The sequence below is a fragment of the Pleurodeles waltl genome, chromosome 4_1, assembly GCF_031143425.1.
Source record: "Pleurodeles waltl isolate 20211129_DDA chromosome 4_1, aPleWal1.hap1.20221129, whole genome shotgun sequence".
In the NCBI taxonomy this organism is placed as follows: domain Eukaryota; kingdom Metazoa; phylum Chordata; class Amphibia; order Caudata; family Salamandridae; genus Pleurodeles; species Pleurodeles waltl.
In genome coordinates, this window is record NC_090442.1 from 700,454,947 (window position 1) to 700,475,366 (window position 20,420).

At 46.8% G+C, this 20,420-nt stretch overlaps 1 protein-coding gene across 1 annotated transcript in view; it reads right to left on the bottom strand.

The window, feature by feature from the left end:
• The window catches only part of ITIH2 (inter-alpha-trypsin inhibitor heavy chain 2), a 286,914-nt gene that overhangs the window by 255,320 nt on the left and 11,174 nt on the right, over positions 1-20,420 (bottom strand). The window contains exon 2 of the mRNA XM_069229266.1: positions 7,117-7,173. Coding sequence (XP_069085367.1) covers positions 7,117-7,173 — 57 coding nt within the window. The remainder of the gene's footprint in view (positions 1-7,116; positions 7,174-20,420) is intronic.

Genomic DNA, 20,420 nt, shown 5'->3' on the forward strand with positions numbered 1-20,420 from the left:
TTGATGATGATGCATCAACTCAGTTGCTTCCCGCACTGATCCTTGCATCTTCGCTCAATGCCAATACAACCCCAAACCAAGGTACTGATTTGAGTGGGCCTAGGTTGGTCCCTGTATCCGACCCATTCTACCCGCGGTTGGCCAGACTTCTCAGACCAGATAGCCCTGGTTGGCACTTCATGCTTCTAAACACTTTATTCTTTAAAAATGTATATCTCAGCTTTTACTTATTGGATTTTTGTTGTTTTGGTCTTGTTTTGGTCATTAAAATTAAACTCTGTTTTTCTAACCTCATGTGGATTGTTTTTGGGTGGAGTTTTCACTGTTTTACTGTTTTAAATGTTGCACTAATACTTTACACATTGCCTCCAAAGGTAAGCCTCCCTGCTCTGTACCAAGCTACCACAGGATGAGCACAGGTTAGTTTATGGGATGTATCTGACTTACCCTGACTAAGATTGAGTTTCCTGCTTAGAAAGGGTGCAGACCTCTGCCAACAAAAAACCCTATTTCTAACAATGTAGTAACCTCAAATTGAGGGAAAGAAAAAAACCCTCTAACTATCAAATCACTCAGTTCATCATGTAGAAATCTTACATATAAAATGAAAAAACAGTAGTGAAAAAGTATCAAAAAGCACCCCAACTTTCTTTCATATAATTTTTGTCGGCCAATATTGGGCGTCTCAGCCACACGGTTGTAACGTATGGGCTCAGGACTGAAATGCATTCAAAATGCTGGGCCACTAGAAATGGACCCTGGTGGTTTGTGTCACATATAGAGTTTGACTTACTACTTCCACATCTGGTGAGCAGGGCACATGCAGATGCCTATGTCATGTGATGTGTAAAATACAAGTGTTCACAGAACGCTGAGAAGTGAAGCAGTTTGTTAAATGTCTCATATGTTTTCCCAAACACTCTTTTTCACCCTCTTGTGGAGCTCTACCAATACATAATCTTACATGAGAGCAGTTTTGTGCCATCCCAGGTTTTTTCAGATACACAAAAAGTCCTGTTGAAATTATTATGACAGGGACGCTTACGGAGATACTTGTAAGCAACTTCTATACTTGGGGTGAACCAAATACTTTTTCATAGACGTATTCGGGATTTTGAATTGGAGACAACTAAACCCTTAGGCCAGTGCGCAAGCTCTGAGATGCGGCCAAACCTGTTGCTGGACGTACCAGGGAGGATGACTTATCTTGAACCATTGGTAAACTATGGGGTGCATAGCCACCTCTAGGCCACTTGATTGATGAGGACAAGGCATAAATGTCAAAACGTAAACTCTCTTTATTCTGATTTTTACTTATGTATTTAGTCAAAGCAACAGTATAAATTCTGAGATCATGATGAACAAACGATAGCTGTTCAGCCAAAAGATAGTGACGCAAAAGGGTTTAGCTTTATTTAGGGTTTGGGGATAGGGAAAATACCATAAACCAGTTGACCTTACGCGCTGCCAAACCTGTGGTTTCGCCAATCAATTGTTATATTCGAGGAAACTGCTGGGTTACCACTGGCAGAACTCCGCTGGACTACTTAACTCTGACCCAGTAGCCATCGGCCACAAAAAGACTGGGCCACGCTGGCCATCATCCCACACTATTGAGAGCTGGACAACCATTGTGTATTTTCCCTACTTTTTTCGCCATGCGAGGCATGATGGACATGGCCGAGAAAATGTTAAATGGCCTCCAAACACAAGGAAAAAGCACCCTGAATTCCCAGGCTATTTACCTATGTTCACAAGAAAACAAACGACTGCTTCGGAAATTAGCGTTTTCTCTGAACAAAAAATGTATCTTTAAACACGGCCCCTACTTGGCACACTTCGCTGCTGTGAAGGGGGCTGCCGTGGGAGTGGCTCCTTTCACAGCAGAAAGATCTCTGCTGGTTTTGTGCGAATGACCGATGCTCGGTGCGCAGGCCTGCGTTACCCCTTGCTTCGTGCTACTGATATTTCTGCAATCTTGAGTTAATGCAGAGCCCTCGTGTGTGAGACCTTCCCTTGGTCCGCACAGTACCCGGCTTTGAATAACTCCACCGTATTACTGCTGGCCATTCTTGATGCTTATCGAAACATTCATGGCTTCTATGTCCACCCTTGCCACTGCTGGGAGCTTCAGTAACTAGTAGATTCCTAGCTAATACACATTTCATATACCTTGAGCACCAACGTTGAGTTTTCAGGGATCCACACTGCCGGTGGAAATCATTATTCCTGGCCGAAATCTCGTTTTGCTTTGAAATTGCATTTTTCCGAAATTTCATGGAATTCATGGCACTCTAGCACACCAAAATGTTCATACAATAGTCTATGTCACGTTTGTTGGTACTGTGATCCTCTGCTACATACGTCAATTGAAGCTCCAACGAAATAATGGAGCAGAGCAGTAGGCAAGACGCGGAAGGGTTAGAATGTTTCAGTTCTCTTTGGAGTTGACTAGAAGCCAATGGATATCTTTCAGCCTCCCGAAGACCTCCAAGTAATCATTCGCTCATTATGCGCTCAGTGGCGGTGCTATGAATGCATCTTCCAGGGCTATCCTTTGTCCCAATCATTCTGTGGTATTAGCTTGCGCTGTGTGACCCGATATCTGCTTCAAAAAGTGTTTAACTATCTGCCACTCAGCTTAGATTGAGAAATGGCAGAAATGTTCCAGACAGAGTTCTTCCTATACAAACGCCAAAGTTGCAAGCGAAATAGGAAAGCTAATCTTTCCCTCCATCAGACCAGTGTATGTTCCGAGCTAGAGATTTTCCTTTGATGCGTAGGGGTGATTTTTGGTGAGTGTGGAAACTTCAATTTTGATACACAACACTACCTTACTAACCCATAGTATGCCGTCAAGCAGCTCCCTGTGTTTGTGTATGTAAAGAGGAATTGCGAAGAGTTCGGCTACAAACTCTGATAAACAACTGCCTTGGCGCAAGATAGGCTTAAAATACTTTTATTCAAACCATGCTGCAAATGCAATGTGATGAAGGGCACAAATTAATAAAACAAAATAATTATCGATTTGGGGCCATCCAATAACAAAAAGCTGACAACAAATGGAAAGTCAGGTAAAATCAAAAACTTTGAACAAAACTGAGTCACACAAATAGGCCACGAATCAAATGAGCAAGATTAGAAATTGGGAAATGGTTGAAAAATAATAGGGAACAGCCAGCAGAAAAAAAAAAAAAAAAAGAAAACAATAGCCAAGCAATCCGGGATCAAAAAGAGGGGCCTAATAACGACACAGTCAAATGATTCTAAAATCTAACGAGCACTTTTTTGTTAAAGAAAAAGCAGTTTGTGAACCAAACAGAAGTAGGTGCTTCTTATATAAGCTGAAAGGCTGAAAGCCTGACTCACCCCTCTGCGATTCATTTATGTGGCTTCAAACATCCATCTCAATTATCTAAAAGGCTCCGGAGGCAGGATTTTACTAAATTTCCTTGAGTCCCATTAATGAAGGGCACTTTAAGTTGTGAGAGCAATAGCTACAAATAGCTATTGGTTTTTCCTCCCTTCCTACTTTTGCAATTGAATGAATCGCTCTTCAAACAGCGTATTAAGGTTTGCAGAGGGTTCTCATATGATGTCATACAGTGTTGATGAGAAGGTACAGATCCAAGCATTGGCATAACACCATATTATGGGGCCCCAATCTGGCCTGTGTTGGAGGCCCGAGAGTCTCCCATACATCACAAATATTCATTATCCTTGGGCTGAATGGAGACCCCCTGAAAGACAGGGCCCCATGATTTGTTGGGAGCTCCCTTGTGCTGCAGGTGCCACTGGCCTGTGTTACGCCCCTGGATCCAAGTTCTTCTGGGTTTACAAATTACTGAGTGCTTTTCATGTTATTCGCTTTACGGGAGGTTATTCTTGCTGGAAGCACAGCTGATGTGGAAGTAGGGTGTTTTGAAGCCACGCCCCTGACTGCCACTCATTCTCACTCACTCTGGCTCATTCCTTCACTGACTCTCTCTCACTTTAACTCACACACACAGTCACACAGACATGCTGACAGTGCTGGAAGGGAGCAGGCACCTTCATGCACCTGTGTCAGCAATCAAACAATGTCACTAGCTGCTTTTGTTGCTGGATCCGAAGCAGGTCAGTGTTTTATTTTTATTGCATCAAGAGTAAATACTTATTCACTTATTCTTGATACAATAAAAGTGGACCACAAAATAAGGAGGGTGTAGTGTAGCTGTGGAGCCCATAAAGGAGACCTGCCACTGGTCCAGGGACTCCATCAAACCAATCCGTCCTTTCAATTATCCATTCCCCCTTTCATCCATTCATTCAATCATCCATTCATCCTTTCACTCATCCATCCATCCTTTTGCTCCATCTACCCATTTTTTCACTCCATCATCCACCCTTTGGCTCATCTATCTATCCACAATTTCACTCAGCCATCCATCCTAACACCCATCTATCCACCCTTCGTCCCATCCTTCCTTCCATCCATCCATTCATACATCCTCCCATTTATCCTTTCACTCTCCCATCCATCTATCCATCTATTCATCCATCAATTCACCCTTTTGCTCATCCATCCATCCTTTCGTCCAAACATCCATCTACCCTGCCTTTTACTCAGCCACCCATTATTTTACTTATCCATCTTTACATACATCCTTTCACTCAGCCATCCTTTCTCTCATCCATCCATACTTTCACTCCATCCATCCACTCATCCATCCATTTACAATTCCACTCATCCATCTATTCATCCTTTCATCCAGACATCCATCTACCCTCCCTTTCACTCATCCATCCATTGTTTTAATCATCCATCTTTACATATATCCTTTTGCTCATCCATCTTTTCATTCATCCATACTTACTTTCACTCCTTCCATCCACTCATCCATCCATTTACCCCTCCACGCATCTACCCATCCATCCTTTCATCCAGACATACATTTACCCTGCCTTTCATTCATCCATCCATTGTTTACTCATGCATCCATACATACATCCTTTCACTCATCCATATTTTTGCTCACCTATCAATACTTTCACTCCTTCCATTCATCAATCCACTCATCCATCAATTTACCATTCCCCTCATTCATCCCACCCATCCTTTCACTTATTCTACCATCCATCCATCCATTCTTTGTCTAATCAGCCATCAGCCCATCCATCCATCCTCTCATTCACTCATATACTCTCCCTGCCATTCACTCTTCCATTCTTACGTCCATCCTTTCACTCATTCATCCATGCATCTATCCATCCACCATTTCATCCATTGATCTACACATCCTTCCTTTCACTCACTTACCCTCCCAAGTTAATTATGAGCCTTTGTGTGCTGAGTTGGAGAGGGAAGAGGCCCGTCAAGAACCCCACCCCACTGTGGCTGCTAAAGCATGGGGGGCATGAAGATGCACACTTACCTTTTAGTCTACCAGTGCAATTGCCTGCAGCTGGTTCCTTCCCTGTCTTGGGCCTCTATAGTGGAGGTGAGGAGCCCTCTATTGTGCTTAGCTCTATAACGTTTTATACAAAGTGAAACCAAAAGCAGTACTAAATACCTGTTACTTCCAGAACAGTAGCCCCCTTGCACCACTTCTTCAAGCCTGCCCCTCTGTGATGACCAACAAATTGTTGCCACCCACTCCCTCCTTGTCCTCATTGGCCTGCCCCACCCCCATCCACTAAAGTGATTGGAGTTTTGTAACTCCTACCAGGGTCACTGTTTATGCGCCCCAAAAGCAACCGGATCACTTGCATTCGAAATCAGCACTTCCTCTCTGATGATGTCACTGCTGTGCCTTGTGTCTGCAGGTCCAAGGCTCCCCCAGCTGGCACTTGCACAGTAGGACATCTGCAAATTTCACTAGAGTTCACTGAGGAGATTCAGCAAACTGTCTCAGAGCTGTGGTTTATTTTCAGTGGCTCTGCTTAATTCCTTGTTCTTGCCTCTCCCCGGAGGGTGGCAGGACAATGCCATTTTACCCAGGAACACCGTTCGCCCCTGAATATCACCCATGTGAATCTGCGTTTAGGGCACTATGAATATTTAAATTATTAAAGCAGATAATGGTGTATGGCATAAAAGAATTACATGTTTTATGGGGCAGAAATTCTAATGGTTCACTGCCCAAATTAGGCACAACTGTCCTTGGACATGACTTAGGGAGTCATAGCCTTACATGAGGCTCAAGAGAAGAACGTAGTGTTCTTTCACTTTAACCCAAAGAAGTTCTTACTTTCTAGTTCTGTCACTAGTAAAATAAGATTCAGGAACTACTCTGGGTTTTCCTTCCATCATCCATTGTTATTTGGTTCTTTAGTCCAGGTAGTTCAAAAGACGTGCCCAATGCTACCTCTCAGAGACACATTGACCCTCATTACAACCTTGGCGGGCAGCGGAGGCCGTCCGCCAAGGTTGGACAGCCGAGCGGCCGCCTATGCGGCCCCAATCCCGCCGGCCGCATTACAACATCCCCGCTGGGCCGGCGGGCGGAAACAGGGTTTCCGCCCGCCAGCCCAGAAGGGGATGTCAGCCGTAACATTGGAGTCGGCTCCTAATGGGGCTGTGCCTGGGGGCCCCGTGACTCCCCTTCCCGCCAGACTTTCCATGGTGGTCTCTACCGCAATGGACAGGCTGGCGGGAAGGGGAGTCATAATCCCCAGGGCAGCGCTGCTTGCAGCGCTGCCCTGGTGGATTATACCCGCCGGGACAACGATGGCAGGAAACCGCCGGTCCTGGCGGTGCGACCGCGGCGCTATCGCTGCGGTCATAATACGGCAAATTGTACCGCCAGCCTGTTGGTGATACAATCGCCAGGGTTGTAATGAGGCCCATTATGTTACTGAAAGAGAACCTGGAGTCACCCAATTACCCTACAGCTCAAGCTATTCCGAGCATGTGTGTTCTTTCTAGTTTTTGGTGTGGTTTAATTTTGCGTCCTAAAACACTCGTGCATGGTGATGTATTCACTGTATTAACGACGGGACGTTTACCAAAAAACAGGAAACACGGTTACAAGTTGAAGGACTCTCTTGTTAGTTTGAGAATTTGAAGAAGGCAATGCCCTATATGTGCAACAGCCAATCATGACTTCAGAGTTAAAAATGTGCTATTTACTATACCTTATGTCTTCCATTTCCGTGGAATTCGCTGAACTCGATGCCTTCGAGTAGAAATTCCTAAAGAGAGCAGGAAAATATAATTAAGAAATCACACCAATTCTAGCCGGCAGTAAGAACATGGCATCACTACTCTACAGTAATAACTGATTACCAAACAAACAGTGTGAAAACCAGCTCAGTGAGAAAAACAGCAAATACCAGTTTAAGATTGAATTAAAATATTGTTTTGCTTATCAGTTCCATTTCTTGTAATCTTTCTTTTTCTCACAGTTTACAGTCAGTGCTTGGTAAGGAAATATTTATAACCATTGCTCTTTAAAGCAGTACCGAGTTTAGAGGAAGAGAGAAGGAATATTTGTAGAGACCCTTAAGGGCAGGAGGTGCTATATACATGGAATTAGTTATAATAGCAACAGTTTTATCTGTTATTCTACAATCAGCTTGAAAATAGGCAGCTGTTCGGCTTTGATGATTGCACTATGCTGCATAAACCCGGAGATTATAAACAGAGTGGGTTTTCCTGAATTTAAATCTAGCATATTTGCCCACCATTTGACCTGCTTTCCGTGTGCAAAGTTCATTAAATATGGCGCCGTGAAATTTGCACCTGGAATATCGTGGGTGTGTAAATTTACAGTACAACGTAAAGAAGACTTAGACTCCAACATCTGTTTGCACAAAGTCTGGATTGTACTCCAAACTTGGGTTACATTACATAAACATGTAGCTCAATTCCAACATTGTGCTCTGCAACATTGTTCATACCGACTGTGTTATATAATCAGATGCAACACATAGAGACCATCAGCAGCAGATATGCTGATTGAGTGAATGTAACTCGAGGAGCTCTCCAGCAATGCATGCACTGCAACTGAGGTCTCTAGCAGGAACTACACTGACTGTTTAACCCTGAGTTCTCTCCAACAGTTTATATACTAACTGTGTAAAACAAAGAACTCTCCTGCAGCAGTATATTTAATGGCTGTGTAATTGTGCAATCCTAAAATCTCTCCAATAGTAGATACATTGACTGTGAGTCTGTGCATCCCCGAGAACTCTCCAGCAGTAGATTTACTATCTGACAGTGTAACACTGAGAGACCACCAGCAATAGATATAATGGTTCTGTGGCTGTAAAGAACTGAGAGCTCTGTGGCAGGAGAGATACTTAGGGGCATATTTATACTTTGCTTGCACCGAATGTGCGTCAAAAAGTTTGACGCACATTCGGCACAAACCCTGCCCCATATTTATAATCTGACGCCCGACCCCGCGGTTGTCAAAATCCCACCATGTGCGTCATTTTTTGGAAGGGGAAACCTGCCTTGCGTTAATTATATGCAAGGTAGGCATTCCCTTCCAAAAAATTACTTTAAGGCCTGTGCGCCTTATTTATACTCCGGCGTCATTTTGACGCACAGGAGGGGGTGGGCCTTAAAAAACGGCGCACAGCCTGCTGCGCCGTTTTTTAAAGCCTGTGTCAGGGCAGGCGTTAAGGGACCAGTGGGCTCGGAAGGAGACCAGAGGTGCCCTCCCCTGCCCCCAGGGACACCCCCTGCCACCCTTGCCCATCCCAGGAGGACACCCAAGGATCGAGGGACCCATCCCAGGGAAGGAAAGGTAAGTTCTGGTAAGTATTTTTTTAATTTTTATAAATGGCATAGGGGGGCCTGATTTGGGCCCCCCTACATGCCACTATGCCCAATGACCGTCCCCTGGCCATTGGGCAAGGGGGCATGACTCCTGTCTTTGCTATGACAGGAGTCATGTCAATGGGGATTGTGCGTAAAGAAAAATGGCGCAAGTCCGGTGTGAGGCCTGATTTTTGCCTCAGACCTGACTTGCACCATTTTTTGACGCACAACCCCTATTTTCCCATACGCCGGTGCTGCCTGGTGTGAGTAATTTTTTTTTACGCGTACCAGTCCGCAGCGCCGGCTAACGTCATTCCATAAATAAGGCGCCCGCATGGCGCGTTGGAATGGCGTTAGGCGTCAGTAAAATTTTTGACCCACAACTGCGTTGGCGCAGTTTTGCGCCAAAAAGTATAAATATAGCCCTTACTGTGTTGCTAGGCAACACTGAGAGCGCTCCCTCAGGGGATATGGTGATTGTTTAACAGTGAAACACTGAAAACTCTCCATGAGTAGATGTGCTGACAGTGTAACAATGATGCCTCGTTGCTGAGAGTGTGACCGTTGTGTAGGAAATGTACAGCCTGCTGATAAACGGATACTCGCAGTGGGGCTGCAAACCGAGACCCCTGAACATATGTGGACCAATTCTATAAGTGAGCAACACTGACAGTTCTCCGGCTCCCGCCAAGTAGTGTACTCATACAGCTGTACCACTGGACTCTCAAACTTTAGACATGCTAATCAATCAATCAATTAGCTTTATTCGAGCATTAAATATCATCATTAGAGCAAATACATAAAAAAACACTGTTTTTGAAACCATTAAAACAGTGTGTTAAAATCCTGACCTTTGTACAGACTGAAATAAAAACAATCATATGACTCCTGACACGGAAAGCGCTTTTAAAAAATGAAGTGACACGGAAGCAATTCAGTGGTGAGCTCGGTGACTGTAGATGCTGAAGCGCGGGTGCACATCTGGTTATCCCTGTGCCCCTCAAAGCTGGGATGACATAGCCCCTTGTAAATAAGAATAAAATCTACAGAAAAGCATAAAATGCTACAAGCTCTGAGGGGAGTTTTCGTTGAATGGGCAAGCTAGGATGGAAGAGGATTCATATTGCCGGAGGGGAAAACAAAGCTGCCGTATAATATATCCAAGCATAAACCTGGTTAAGGAGACCCTATCCCAAGTGGGGGTCACGAGTTCCAGGTAAGGTTCGAGCCTAAGGGTGGTTTGGATTAATATATAATATTTATTCTCAGTTCTTGGTTAATTCCTCTGCTTCCCTTTCTTGGTGCCTCATTTTGAGGAACAATCGATTGAACTGGGATCTATCATCCTTACACAGCACTTTTGGTTTGTGGAAGCAGTTCTGTCTACCCAGTAAGGAACACACCCACTTAACATAGGCCATCCATATCATTTGAACATCCATGCTAAATGATAAGCAATCCTCGATGATATCCCTATTAAGTAGGGCTTGAAGATTGCTCCAAACTGAGCACCACAGTAGCAAAGGGGCCAAATTAATGTTATCCACCACATACTTCAAACCAAGTTCTTTGTGTAGAATGAAACTTGGGCTACTTGATGGGAGGCCTAGAAGCCTTCTATATGTGAATCAAAAGTAACCCCAAGTTAGGAAAGTTTGTTAAATCACAATACTGGGTTTCCATCTGTCTCCGGGGTCTGCATTTTGACATTGCTTGGTCCACGGGCCATTACGAAGGTCTTGGTGGGGTTCACAGCCAGCTTCAGGGAGGCCATAAATTCTATACAGCCTTCTATTAGCAGCTTCAGAGCTTTAAGGGTTCTAGCAAGTAGCACTGCTTCATCAGCATAAGTGAGGGGTGGGATACGGATGTTTTTTATTATGGGAATGTCTACTTCCTTGACCAGCTGTGCCTCTTCTAATCCCCTAACATACAAAAGTAAGGGTTGTTGGGTGAGAACGCAACCATGCCACACCCCTCGGCCTATGGCAAAAAAAAAGCAGTGCATTAACCGCCAGATCCAAACCTGATGGTGGCAGAGAGGTCATAATGCAGGGCAATCAATAACTCTACTATGGCCCTTATCTATCCCTAGGCTCTAGAACTTGACCCACAGTTTGTACCTTCCTGTTAGAAATGAGGTCTTTTGTTGGCAGTTAGGTTACCCTCTGTCCAAGCAAGGACCCTTACTCTAGTCAGGGTAAAAGAGAATCACACTCAGTTAACCCCCACTCACTCCCCTTAAGCAGGCAGGCTTAACTCAGAGACAATGTGTTAAGTATTTGTACAAAAACACACAGTAATTCAGTGAACCACTACAAAATGACACAACACGGGTTTAAAAAAATAGTAAATAATTTATCTAAATAAACAAGACCAAATACAATACAAATCCACAATATACACTTAAAAATACGACTTCTGCACTTAAAAGCATGAAAACAGTGCCTTGAGCCACAAATACTTCAAGTTGGTATTATGCAGCGGTGTGAAGGAGTCGTTTCCTACAATACGACGTCAATGGAACCATTTACAGATTCGTTAGACCCCCAGGTAAAGTGCCTTATAAACAAGTAGCAGACAGGATGGTGCACGGAGTCAGGGAGAGCAACTTCGCTGGGTCTGATGTGGCATTGGTTCCTGTGCCACGGGGCAGAAGGACAGAGGGGTTGAGCAGTGGCATCAGGTCCTCACTACAGGGAGGTGAAGGGGAAGCGGCGTCAGATGCGAAGTCGGTCCCTTGGTTCCGGCAGATGTGAAGTCCTGCAGAGTCACAATGGTGCTGAGCAACCTCACGGGGTCGCGATGATGTCACAGGGCCACAGGTGCTGCAAAGGCGTCGAATCATCACAGACATTGGACTTACGACACTCCGGTGTCAGCGAAGTCCGGCGGGATCAGCAGCTGCAGAGAGGCCTATAGGGTTGTCAGACATCTATGAGGTCCACGACCTCGGAGCAGGTGGCATCGTGGTTCTGGGGTAGCAGCGTCAGCTCACAAGGTTGTCTGATTCATCGCACTCAGCGAGGTCCACGGCCTCGGGGCAAGCGACATCGGGGTTCCGGGCAGTGGCGTCCTGCGCGAAGTCTCACAGTGTCGTCCAGCGTCATTAGACTGTTTTTTCTCCAGGAATTCACTTCCAGGGGTCCGGGAACTGGAATGGCACTCTCTGACAAGCTAGAGTCCACAGCAAGTAGACTCAGGTCTGATTGGTGAAGACCTTGCTGTCCCTGAGGCTTCAAAACAGGAGGCAAGCTCTACTCCAAGCCCTTGGAGTCACTTTCCAAGCAGGAATGCAACAAAGTCCAGTCTCTGTCCCCTTGCACAGGCAGAAGCAGCAACTGCAGGATAGCCCAACACATCACAGTCACAGGCCAGGGCAACACTTCTCCTCGGCTCTTTTCCAGGCAGAGGTTCCTCCTGAATCCATGAGGTAATCTAAAGTCTGGGATTGTGGGTCCAGCACTTATACCCCTTTGTGCCTTTGAAGTTGGCAAACTTCAAAGTAAGGTCCCCAGTGTCTGTAAGATCCTTTCTTGTCCAGGTCAGGCCCCAACCACACATCAGGAGGTTGGAGATTGCATTGTGTGAGGGCAGGCACAGCCAATTCAGGTGTGAGTGACCACTCCTGCTCTGTCTTCCAGCACAGATGGCCCATCAGGATATGTGGGCTACACCCCATCCCCTTTGTGTCACTGTCTAGATAGAGGTGCAAACAGCACAACTGTCAAACCGACCCAGACAGGGAATCCACAAACAGGCAGAGTCACAGAATGGTTTAAGCAAGAAAATGCCTACTCTCTAAAAAATGGCATTTTCACACACACAACCTAAAAACCAACTTCACTAAAAGATGTATTTTTAAATTTTAAGCTCAGAACCCCTAGATGCCATATTTCTATCTGCTCCCAAAGGGAATCTGCGCTTTAATAACATTTCAAGGGAGCCCCCATATTAACCTATGAGAGAGATAGGCCTTGCAACAGCGAAAAACATATTTGGCAGTATTTCATTGTCAGGACATGTAAAACACATAAGTACATGTCCCACCTTTAACATACACTGCACCCTGCCTGTGGTGCTACCTAGGGCCTACCTTAGGGGCGCCTTACCTGTATAAAAAGGGAAGGTTTAGGCCTAGCAGGTGGGTATACTTGCCAAGTCGAATTGGCAGTGCAAGACTTCAGTGGCAGGTCTGAGACATGTTTACAGGGCTACTCCTGTGGGTGGCACAACAGTGCTGCAGGCCCACTAGTAGCATTTGATTTATAGGCCATGGGCACCTCTAGTGCACTGTATTAGGGACTTACTAGTAAATCAAATATGCCAATCATGGAAAGTTAATTACACATACCTATTACATAGGAGCACTTGCACTTTAGCACTAGATAGAAGTGGTAAAATGCTCGAAGTAACAAAAACAAAAAAAAGAGTCCAGCACACATCAACAACCTGGGAAACAGAGGCAAAATGTTAGGGGAGACCACGCCAAGGATGCCAAGTCTAACACGTGTCCCCCCAAGCTGAAAGTGGGGAGCAACTTCGCAACCTCATGGGAGTTCTCATCACTAAGGCGGAAGAATCTGGACAGACCATCAGCATTCGTGTGTGCTGTACCAGGGTGGTGTTCCACCATAAAGTCTGTCCTCTGTAGGGAAATGGACCACCTCATCAGTTTTAGATTTTCACCCCTCATCTGCATTACCTATCTGAGGGGACAGTGGTCGCTCTGAACCCGAAAGTGAGTCCCAAACAAGTAGGGTCTTAGCTTCTTCAGCGCCCAGACCAGAGCAACAGCTTCATGCTCTATTGCACTCCACCTACATTCACTGGGAAGTAACCTTCTGCCAATGAAGGCTACAGGTTGATCTACGCCCTCTTCATTAAGCTGTTAGAGTACTGCTGATATACTGTGCTCTGAGGCGTCTGTTTGCACAACAAACACATTGGAGTAGTCAGGTGCCTTCTAGGCAGGTGCTGTGCACATGGCAGCCTTCAGGGCATCAAAAGCGGTCTGGCAAGCCTCTGTCCAGATCACCTTCTTTGGTTGCTTCTTGGAAGTCAATTCAGTCAAGGGAGCAACAATGGTGCCATATACCTTGACAAGCTTCCGTTAATAGCCATTGAGGCCTAAAAAGGCCTTCACCTCAGTCTGGGTTTTGGGAGGCTCCCAAGCCAGAATGGTGTCACTTTTAGGCTGTAGGGGTGCCACCTGGCCACTTCCTACCTGGTGTCCCAAATACACCACTGAACACTGCTTTATTTGGCAATTACTAGCCTTAATAATGAGGCCTACCTTATGCAGGGCCTCCATCACTCTGTAGAGTTGCTGCAATTGTTCCTCCCAAGTGGAGCTGAACACTGCAATGTCATCCAAGTAAGCGGCGCTGAAGTCATCTAGCCCAGCCAACACCTGGTTGACCAACCTCTGGAATGTGGCAGGGGCATTTCTCATCCCAAATGGCATCACTTTAAACTGAAAGTGTCCATCTGGGGTAGAAAATGCCGACCTCTCCTTGGCCCCCTCAGTTAGGGCATTTTGCCAATACCCAGACGTCAAACCAAACATGCTGAGGTATTTGGCAGCTCCCAACATATCGATGAGCTCATCAGCTCTGGGGATGGGGGTGCGTGTCAGTTTTAGTAACCACATTTTGACCCGTGTAGTCCACACAGAACCAGAACTCTAGGGTGCCACCAGGAGCAGCAGTCTGTTGGACCAAGGCCACAGGGCTGGCCCAATGACTGCTAGAAAATCTAAAGACCCCCTATGGAAAACATCTGAAACACCTCATCTTTGATGCTAGCCCTGGCCTTATAAGTCATCCTGTAAACCTTCTGTTTAATGGGTGGACTGTCCCCAGTGTCCACATCATGTGTACACAAGTGTGTGACCCCTGGTATCAAGGAGACAGGGAGGTAAAGTGATCCAATACCTGGTGACAATCCTTCCGTTATTCTGAGGTCAGGGAAAGGAATAGGTTCACTCCCTCCACAGACCCATGCTTCTCTCGAGCAGACATGAGGTCAGGAAGAGGTTCGCTTTCTTCCTCTGCCCCGTCATCTGTTGCTTGGAGCATGGACAATTCAGTCCACTCAAAGTGTGGCTTGAGAAGGTTCACATGCGGGACCCTTAAGGGGTTCCTGGGAGTCCGCAAGTCCACCAGGTAAGTGACTTTGCTCTTGCACTCCCCCACCTCAAATGGGCCAGTCCACTTGTCCTTGGGTTCCCTAGGCTGTACTGGTGCCGTAACCAACACTTTTTGCCAAGGCTGAAACTCGACCAAGGTGGTATTCTGGTCATACCACCATTTCACGTCTTCCTGGCATACTTCTAGGTTCTCTTGTGCGAGAGCTCTGAAGCGGGAAGTATGGTTTCTGAAAGCCAGCAGGTAACTATATACAGCCTGGGGAGGTTTATTAAGGGCTTTAACTAAGCTCTCCTTCACCAGACTCAAAGGTCCCCCAACAGGGTGGCCATATAGTAACTCAAAAGGACTAAATCCAAGCCCTTTTTTAGGCACCTCCCTGTAGGCGAACAGGAGGCATGGCAAAAGGACATTTCACTTCTGCCTCAAGGGTTCTGGCAGGCCCATGACCATGCCTTTTAAGGTGCAGTTGAATCTCTAAACCAGACCATTGCTTTGGGGGTGGTAAGGACTGGTGAACATATATGTTACCCCACACTCCTTCCACAGAGACTTCATTAACCTAGATATGAAGTTGGTATCCCTGTTAGATACCACTTCCTTTGGGAACTCCATGCGGGTAAAAGCCCCCATCAACGCACGACCCACCAGAGGGGAAGTAATTGATCTCAGAGGAATGGCTTCTGGGTACACCATGGCATGGTCCACCAAGACCAGGATGAACCTGTTGCCCATGGCTGTCTTGGGATCAAGAGTCCCCACAATGTCAATACCGACCCTTTTAAAGGGGGTACTAACCACTGGAAAAGGTTGAAGGGGATCCTTGCATTTCCTCCCACTCTTTCCACTTGCCTGACAAGTTGGTCAAGACCTACAATGAGCATCGGAGTGCCTGCACATTAGGCTCCAGTAAAAGTGGATGACCAGCCGTTCAAAGGTCTTTGTCCTGCCCCAGTTGTCCAGCCAAAGGCACATCATGAGCCAGGCCCAGTAGGAAGGCTCTGAATCACTGGGGTACCACCAGCACACGGGCTGACCCTGGCTCAGCAACCTTAGGCTCACTTTACAGGAGGCCGTCCTCCCAATAAATCAGGTGAGATCCTGGCTCCTTGCCAGCTGCCTGGTCTGCAGCCAGCTGCCGCAAACCCAGTAGAGTAGGGCATGTCCTCTGTGCCTCACAGAATGCCTCCCTGGTGGGTCCCCCTTCCTGCTGCCAATGTGACAGCTCAGGGACCTCCCCCAGTTCAGCCACCTGTTCCCCTGTAGGCTGCCGGCATCATCTTCAGGCTCCACCTCCTCCCGGACTGTGGGAACTTCTGGGGCCAGTTTCCCCTGCACATTGCCCTTCCTCTTTTTTGGCGATCCCCTGGGCCACTGTTTCAGGCTCCAGGGGTTTCTGACCACCCTGACGGGCTGCAATTGACCTCGTGGATACGCATACCCATCTAGGCAGACCCAACATCTCCAAGTGTGACCTGTGTTCCACCTCCTTCCAAGGGGAATCCTCCAGGTCATTGCCAAGCAAACAATCCATAGACATGGTTGGACTCCTAGCTTCCTTCAAGGAACCTGAGACCCCCCCATTCAAAGGGGACCAGTGCCACTATGCACAGGTGTGAGTTGTCCACTGCAACTACTTGGTGAAGTACACGGGGATCTATCTGCTCTTTAGACACCAGGTGACTCCTCACTGTAGTCACACTGGCTCCTGTGTCTCTCAGAGCCTCCACCCTCTGTCCATTAATGGACACCCACTGCCTGTACTTCTTAGTGTTGTCAGGCACAAGGGTTTGCTGGACCATCCCACTGTCCCCTAGTGAGACAAGGGTCGTCTCAGCTGGCTCCCACTTACCTAGAACTAACTCCTCCCCAAGTGCTACACTAGCCAAACCCTGGGACAGAGCACCAGTGGGTGCCAGTGTACTCTTGGGGCATTTGGGGTCCCCCCTCACAGGACCCGCCTGGTCTCATGCAAAGCACTTGCGGGAACCCCCCTCAGCAGGTTTCCCTTTGGAGAACCATTGTTTCTTTTCACTGGGGGGCTCAGAATCCTTACCCTGGGAACTAGGGTGGGGCCCTTAAGAAAACTCCCCCTGTTTACCCTTACCACTCCTTCTTCTGAGAGGGATCCTGCCACCCTTGGCGTGGTCAGCCCAATACCTCTTCTGGTCCCTGGTTCTCTCTTAATGGTCTTCTTCCTGAGCAAGCAACCTGGGGTCAGTCAGCTTGCTGTCAATCAGGTGCTGGTGCAGCTCCAACATAAACTGTACAAGTGTTCCCAAGCAATTAAATTGTAAAGCCCCTCATACGTTGTCACCTTACTGCCCTTCACTCAACCATCCAGTGACCCGCAAAAAAAATCAACACATTCCAACCATGTTTGGGATTCCTTCTTCTTATAGGACCTAAAGTTGTCCTTATACTGATCAGGGGTGAGACCATACCTGGTGAGTAGGGTGTCCTTCGTGGTAGAGTAAGTGAGTTTGAGGATCCCCTAAGGATGTCAGAGTATCCCTCCCCTCTACCTCAAAGTGCATCCACAGAACCGTCCCCTCTATGAGCTTCAGGAACCAGATTCATATGGAGAGCATACTCATACCCCTTAAACCACAAGAATATGTCATCCTCCCTTTTGTAATCCTTTACAAAGTCCTTAGGACTGTGCACCCTCCTTTTGGGCTGCACTGTGATGTTGCTGCCACCATCCCTACTGGACTGGCTCCTACGATCCAGCTCCCTTCAAGCTAAGCTCATGAGCCAGTAGTAACTTCTCTACGGCCATCCTCCTTTCTTCCATTCTAACCTTTCCCAACTCCAGCTGGTGAGCCCTCTCTGCCTATCTGTCCTGTAACTCTTCAGGAGTCAGACCCTTGGATGACACACTGCTACCTGCCCTGGAGACCCTCTCCCTGGACATAACAAGCCCACCCACTAAACCATGGTGTATGGATTGCTCTTCCTCATCCTCATCCTCCTCCTCTTCCTCTGTATGCCCCTTAGTTTCCTTGGCAATCACCCAGGCCCTCAGTGCCTTCTGCAGCTCCTCCTTCTTTGTGGAACCCTTAAAGACGCAGGCAAGACTTTTGCAGAACTCCTTCAACTGAGCGACTGTATAGCTCTCCAGTTTCCCTAATTCAAAAGCCGCTCCTGCTGCTGCATCTCCAGATTGAGATGCAGAATCAACAAAAGTACAAGGTTCCAAAGGCAGAAAAACGAATTCTCAATGAGGTTTAAAGGTCAATCAAGGATCACCATAAATATGGAAGTAGGGAAAAAGTCCAAAGTAGAGCAAAAATAAAAACTGTACGTGGTCACGTAATGGTCTGCACTGAAAATAGTTGTGTACACTTAATCACTGTATGTCCAGTACAAATACAAGTTCAAATCCTCACTGCTGATCACCAATGTTAGAAATGGGGTCTTTTGTTGGCAATCAGGTTACCCCCTGTCCAAGCAAGGACCCTCACTCTAGTCAGGGTAAAGGAGAATCACACTCAGTTAACCCCCGCTCACCACCTTGGTAGCTTGGCACGAGCAAGCAGGCTTAACTCAGAGACAATGTGTTAAGTATTTGTACAAACATACACAGTAGTACAGTGAACCACTACAAAATGACACAACACAGGTTTAGAAAAATAGTAAAAATTGTATCTAAATAAACAGGACCAAATACGTTAAAAAGCCACAATATACAGTTAAAAATACGAATTTAGCACTTAAAAGCATGAAAACAGTGCTTTGAGGCACAAAAACTGCCAGTTGGTATTATGCGTCGTCATGACGGAGTCGTTTCCTACAATACGACGCCAATGGCGCCGTTTACTGAGTCGTTCGACCCTCCAGGTACAGTACCTTAGTAAACAAATAGCAAACAGGGCGGTGCACGGAGTCTGGGAGAACGGCTTCGCTAGATCTGATGCGACATCGGTTCCGGTGCCACAGGGCAGAAGGACATCGGCATCGCGCAGCGGTGTCAGGTCCTCACTGCATAGCGGTGAAAGTGAAGCGGTGTCAGATGAGCGGGATCAGCAGCTGCAGAGGCCCAAGGCCTACAGGATCATCGGTCTTTTAAGAGGTCCATGGCCACGGGGCAGGCGGCGTCGTGGTTCTGGTGTACTGGCGTCAACTCAGAGGGTCATCGGATTCGTCGCACTTAGCAAGGTCCACGGCCTCGGGCAAGTGAGGCTGCGGTTCCGGGCAGTGACGTCCATTGCAAAGTCGCACAGTGTTCTCCGGCGTCGTTAGACTGGTTTTTGTCTAGTAATTTACTTCCAGGTGTTCAGGACCTGTAATGGCACCCTCTGGCAAGCTAGAGCCAACAGCAAGTAGACTCAGGTCTGATTGGTGAAGCCTTTGCTGTCCCTGAGGCTTCAAAACAGGAGGCAAGCTCTACTCCAACCCCTTGGAGTCACTACTCAAGCAGGAATGCAAAGAAGTCCAGTCTCTGTCCCCTTGCACAGGCAGAAGCAGCAACTGCAGTATAGCCCAACACAGCACAGTCACAGGCCAGGGGAGCACTTCTCCTCAGTTCTTCAGTTCTTCTCCAGGCTGAGGTTCCTCTTGAATCCTTGGAATAATCTAAAGTCTGGGGGTTTGGGTCCAATACTTATACCTCTTTCTGCCTTTGAAGTTGGTAAACTTCAAAGCAAAGACTCAAGTGTCTATAAGATCCTTTCTTGTGCCGATCAGGCCCCAACCACACACCAGGAGGTTGGAGACTGCACTGTGTGAGGGCAGGTGTACCCCATTCAGGTGTGAGTGACCACTCCTTCCGTCCCTTCCAGCACAGTTGGCTCATCAGGATATGCGGGCTAAACCCCAGCCCCCTTTGTGCCACTGTCTAGAGAGAGGTGCAAACAGCCCAACTGTCAAACTGACCCAGACAGGGAATCCACAAACAGGCAGAGTCACAGAATGGTTTAAGCAAAATAATGGCTACTTTCGAAAAGTGGCATTTTCAAACACACAATCTGAAAACCAACTTCACTAGAAGATGTATTTTTAAATTGTGAGCTCAGAGACGCTAAACTCCATATTTCTCTCTGCTCCCAAAGGGAATCTGTGCTTTAATGACATTTAAAGGTACCCCCTATTTTAACCTATGAGAGTGATAGGCCTTGCAACAGTGAAAAACGAATTTGGGAGTATTTCACTGTCAGGACATGTAAAACACATAAGTACATGTCCTACCTTTAACATACACTGCACCCTGCCCATGGAGCTACCTAGGGCCTACCTTCGGGTGCCTTACATGTATAAAAGGGGTTGGTTTAGGCCTGGCAAGTGGGTACACTTGCCAAGTCAAATTGGCAGTGCAAGACTGCACACACACACACTGCAGTGGCAGGTCTGAGACATGTTTACAGGGCTACTCATGTGGGTGGCACAATCAGTGCTGCAGGCCCACTATTAGTATTTGATTTACAAGCCCTGGACACCTCTAGTGCACTGTACTAGGGATTAACTAGTAAATCAATATGCCAATCATGGAACGCCAATTACACATGCACATACATTTCACA